Raw genomic sequence first — 6,000 nt, forward strand, 5'->3', positions numbered from 1 at the left:
ATATTATTATATAAAAAAGATTAATCAAAGATTAATAAGTACTTGTCATTAAATTGTACAGCCGACCGGAAATTGGAAAGCCACCGTTTACGTACATTTCAAATGGCAAATATTGACGCAATTTAAGTATTTGTTTTAAAAGTGAGCAGCAATTTACATAGTATATGAATAAGACCTTTTTCGGGGTGGGGGCGCAATTTACCGACTCCGTCTGTCGATATCCGTAGAAACTTTCATTTTTCCTTAATTGTTGGTGTTAATACCGCTTTTCAAAACTATTGGAATTTTTTTACTTTTGACCGCCCAAAACACATACTAGATTCGCTTTCCTTCTAGAATAGATGCTGCCGAAGAAAATCCAAACACATTTACCGCCCTAAATCGTGATAACAGACCCAAATAAATAAATAAATAAATATATTAAAAAACACATATCATTGTAAAATCACTACATTATTATCATATATTATTGCTCCGCACAGAATTCAAAATTAAATAAAAATTGATTTTGTTTTTAGAGTATAACTTTAAATACATTCAATTTTCACTGAATGTTTTCTATGTATCGGCTCTTTTTGAGATATTTATAGACATATTAAAATTTCGATCTGTTATGGTTTTTTAGATTCTACTCCTGTAAATGTATTGATTTTACAATGTGTGTTTTTTAATTTAATTTTTTTAGTTTTGTGTTTGTCATCTCTTTTTGGGGCAGTGTAAATGTATCATTTTTTTCAACAGCATCATTTCTGATAGGAAAGTGAATCTAGTTGATACTAGTATGGAGTCTAAAGTAAAATATTACCAATAGTTTTCAAAAGCGACAGGAAAACCAAAAAAAAATTATGGAAAAACGGGAATTTTCACTCAAAATCAGATTTCGAAAAAATCGATTTTAGTTTCTGTGTACCTCTAGAAAAATTATCATAGATACGTGCAATTTTCACTGAATGTTTATGTTAGCATTTTCTATACACCATAAAATTTTCAAAATATTTTAGTTCATTACAACTATTATTTATAGGCATATGAAATTCTACCGATTATTATTTGTTTTTTTTAAACTTATGTCAGTTAAAATATTTTTCTCTCTGTCAAAACTTTTGGAAATTATATTTCCAGGTTCCTCGTAAATTGTTGTTAGTGGATATTAAAAAAAAAATGAGCTTATATGCACTATAATTTTTTATGAGCATTTGAATTTTGAATTTTGACAAAATTCGGAAAAATCACAAAAATTAACAAAGAATTTGGGTTCATACATTTTTTTCTTTTTATATCTAAAATTTAAAAATTTAATACAAGATTCCTTATAAGTTTGCCGACCTTTTTAAGAAAAATTTTTTACCGGAGAGTCAAATTGAATTTTTATGATCGTTTGAAGTTGAAAGTTTTAAAACACTGGATATTCACTCGATTCACTCTTTTCTTGTTTTGCTGTAATTCAAAAACAAACATATTTTTCAAAATATTTTGACTCGTTTTAAGCTTTTGACGGACATTTTCAATTTTCAGTTTTTAATTTTTTTTATCTTTAAACGTAAATAAAATCGTATTGGTTAGTTAAGTCGAGAAGCATGAAAATTTAATACAAGACTCTTGATATATTGTTACAATAACAATTGAAAAATATTTATATTAACATTTGCACAATTTTTTTTTTTCATACATTCTTAAGTTCATATTATGACGACATTTATCAAACTGATGATCGGAAAACGATTTTGTGGTTAAATATGTGTAAAATGTTCAACTTTTATAGCTAAAGATTGAAGATTTAAAACAAGGTTCTACGTAAATAGTTAATTCTTTAACCAATAAATCTAAAAATAAATATACATAAACACAGCTATTTTTAAGGGTATTTTAACTAAAAATTTAGACGAAATTACATATTAACACAAAAAAAAACAATTTTAGTCATTTTGTTGTAATTTGATTCACAAAAAAGCCCAATTTTACATAAGTAAATATAATATTTTTCTAGCATCACTGATAATTTAAGAATAATATTATGAATAATACTAATTCAACTAACCGGCTAGGTTATAACAATATAAAATATTCTAGACTAACACACCGTTTTCGCTCTGAATCGTTTTTCGTATACAATGATATTATTATTATATCATTGAATTCAAATTTAATAACAACCATTAGGTACAGCGAACTTCTAGGCACCTATTGTACAGCAGAGCGACATCCACTTACCCTCTTTTTTCTCATTTTTTTTATATTTAAAAAAGTACCTATACTAGTGTACATGTAAATGCATTTGTTTTTAAATTTTTAGGGCTTTTGAATCCGAGCCCTAATAATAATAATAATAATAATAATAATATAATAATATATACATTATATATTATAATTATATTTTCTACCTCCCTAAAGCAATTCACAAATGCAAAATGTTTATAAGAAACTGCATTTTCTATAGGTACATTTACAAATTATTAAACTCAAAAAAATATTCTAAGTTGAGGTTAAGTTTATTTAAATCTAAGCATAAACATATTTATACAACTCGGTAGCTTGATTTATATTTATCGCGTAATTATAGGTACTTTACGTAATACTTTGTACGCATAAATAATTATAAATAAGGTATGATTAAATTTAATATTTAAAACGTGTTGCGTCTTTTACTTTAAAAATATGTGTTGTGATCTGTTACCCAAAGTATGATCAGTGACGAATGATAAAAAATACTACCAATCAATATATTTAGCTTTAAAATTAATTTAATTTCAATGCGAATCTAACATACTACTATAAGATTTAAAAAAAAATTAGGTGCTATTTATTTATTAATTATTTTTTTATTAGAAATCACACTAACATATTATTTATTTTTATTTATTTGGTTTTTAAGGCTCTCTAATGTCACTTATCAAAAACATTTTCCATGGGGTGGATTTACAATTTCTGACAGTAAACATTTTGAATAAAATCTGAAATAGTAAATAATATATATATAACCAAATGTTACATAAATTACTATAATCAACCAACTCTTTTTGTCATCACTTTTGGTTGTTTTCTAGTTTTTTTATAACTGGTGATTAGTTCAGTATGTCGCGGTCGTTATCGCAACGACCGCGGCGTCTCTATCGACGTCCGCGAGATCGCGACCGACAACCGGTCAGGCCGCCGCTGGCCCGGCTTGCGGCGGTGGTGGCAGGACAGCTTTTGCTTGACATTTAGGCAGCTCTCCCACTAGCGCGACGCGATTGACGCGACGCAACTTAATAAAAAACCATGAAACTGTCGTACGCGACGAGTTTCGCGTAGAATCGCTCATTCACGCGATCGAAGTCGCATCAACAATATTGTTCTACTGTATTATTTTTCAGTTCGTATATTTTTAAACAGTATATAACAGTTCGTCACCAGCATCATCCGTGTACCTATTGAAAATGGAATCGGATAGTTCAGATGATAGTGTGATAGTGATGTGGTCTTATTTAAAAAGTAAAAAAAAAAAACGTAAATTTTGGATTCATCCCTACTTAGCAAATAATATCAACAGAAATGCGTATGTTGCTTCGAGAGAACTATTATTACATCCAGAACGTTTTCAGTCATTCTACAGAATGAGTAAAGAAAGTTTTTCAGAACTTTGCAACTTGCTTGAACCGGCCATCGGCCGAAAAGATACTCATTTTAGAAAATGTGTCGGTGTCGAAGAAAGACTTCTAATAACAATAAGGTATGTATTGTATACTCGTATATTCACGCGTTATGATTGTTATGAAATAATAATTTAGATTTATATGGATAATTTAAATGGTTGGCCAAGTTCATGATTCATGGACATTAAAATATGTACCAAAAATCGTTGTATTAAAATAACAATGCATTAAAAATAAGGAAAAATACGCTATAAATACAAAAATCACAGAATAGGCACACAAACTCATATGAATAATTGAATAAATATCGTTGACTTTCATTCAAATCATTGACACACCTTATGTCCTTATATAATAATAATAGAGAAACTGACACTGTACGTTGTAATAAATAAATATTGTAAGCATCAAATATTGTGCATAAACGATAAACCTGTTAGAAAATCATATGGTATAAATGGACTATGTCATCTAAAAACAATAAACAAAATAAGTAAGATAAAATTTTTAATTTTTAATGCTTCAAGAAAATTTAAAAATAATTTTTGACATAAAATTGTTTATTAAAAAAATTTAGATTTTAAATGTTATAGAAAATGTATAAATATACGTCTTTAAAAAAATACGTCTTATTTAAAAAAAACAAAAATGCAATACATATATATGTATATTATTTTTTTGTAAGATATTCTTGCATATTGAGTGGTATACAAGACGTGTTTGGATTTATCTGCACTTGTTCAATGTTACTCAAATTTAGCACACTTTGGTACTCTTGTAATGTTTGTGTATGTTCTAAGTTATTTGAATTTTGTATGTACATGGGTGAAGTTAAAACTGAACTAGATTCAGAACCGTATGATGATACACTTGGCGAATAGACAGAATAGTTTTATGAATGAGTTGAATGGTTTGAAATAGGACGAATAGGTTGGAAATAGTCAGCTACTCCGGTACTTGATTCTCCCAAAATATCATCTATTGTATCTAACATTTTACGTTTGAATTTCCTCATTTGGATGTCAGTCATTTGATGTATTTCAGGTAACATACTTAACAGAAACTGTTTTCTTGGATCATCTTCTTTTTTGGAATTTTGTTTTTTAGTATTAATATAATCAATAAAACATTGATCTGCAGCATCTGAAGTGTTTGTCTTTTTTTTCTTAACTTTTGGAGTAAATACTTGTTCGTTGCTTGATTTAGTCATGTTGAAACTTTCTGCAGTCGATTCGAATTCATTTTCTTCGGTGTTTTCAACTTCATCAGTTTCGTTAACTTCATCGTCCATCACATTCGGAGGGGAAGGAAGATTTCCCGTACTATCTACACTTCTGAATCCTTTAATATACGGTAAAATAAATTGCATATGTTCAGTCATATAGTATACTTTACAATCTTTTCTTCCGGAACCACTTGGTGGTTTTTGTCTCCTTACAAACACTGTACGAAGGTTCCTCCATTTTTCTTTGCAGTTTTCCGCTATAAGGAATTTATATGGTAATTAATATTTATATCATAATAATTAGAGCTCTAAAATGTCATGAAATTAATTTTACAATGAATAATAATAGTATTTATACAAATCATAATATTTAAAAAAAAATGATTTTCAGATATTTGGCTACAGGTTGCAATTTTAGTGCCTTGGCATTTTATTTTGCGAGAGGTAATAACACTGTCAGTAAAATCGTTGCTGACACAACAAGAAATATATGGGAATGTTTAAAAGATCTATATATGCCAGTACCAACTGCTGAAAAATGGAAAACAATAGCTGACAGATTTCAAGATCTGTGGAATCTCCCAAACTGTATAGGTGCATAAACAGTTTTAGTATAATATAATATAATAAAAAAATGGCTATATTATGATGTACTATAATATTGACCTCAAACCATTTAAATATGTATACAAATGTCAAATAAGCATCTAACAGTATATTAAGACTAAAAATAACATTTTTGTTTAATTGTCTATAGGTGCTATAGATGGGAAGCACATCAGAATACAAAAGATTCCAAAATCTGGTTCATCTAATTTTAACTATAAATCGTACCACTCGCTGGTACTTATGGCGAGTTGTGATGCAGATGGTATATTTACAACAATTGATGTTGGTCAGGCAGGGAGAAATAGTGACGGTGAAGTTTTTAGAGCTTGTCGTTTAGGCCGATGGTTAGATATAAATGGTCTTGATATACCAACAGGCATCAAATTACCTCACGACCAAGGGGATATACAAATGTTTCCATACTATTTTGTCGCGGATGAAGCATTTCCTCTTAAGTCCTATTTGATGAGGCCTTATCCAAGAAGAGTACTTGATAACAAAAAGAGAATTTTTAATTATAGATTAAGTAGAGGA

General features: G+C 28.6%; 1 protein-coding gene across 1 annotated transcript; it reads left to right on the top strand.

Moving 5' to 3' along the window:
* Positions 1-3,218: 3,218 nt before the first annotated feature.
* LOC111042841 (protein ALP1-like) lies at positions 3,219-5,992 on the top strand (the record flags this gene model as incomplete). Its single annotated transcript, XM_022327542.1, has 3 exons — positions 3,219-3,709; positions 5,249-5,451; positions 5,615-5,992. Coding segments are annotated over exons 1-3 (874 nt in total), but the record flags the coding sequence as incomplete, so codon positions are not given.
* Positions 5,993-6,000: the final 8 nt, after the last annotated feature.

The sequence above is a fragment of the Myzus persicae genome, unplaced genomic scaffold (genome assembly GCF_001856785.1).
Source record: "Myzus persicae strain clone G006 unplaced genomic scaffold, MPER_G0061.0, whole genome shotgun sequence".
Lineage (NCBI taxonomy): Eukaryota > Metazoa > Arthropoda > Insecta > Hemiptera > Aphididae > Myzus > Myzus persicae.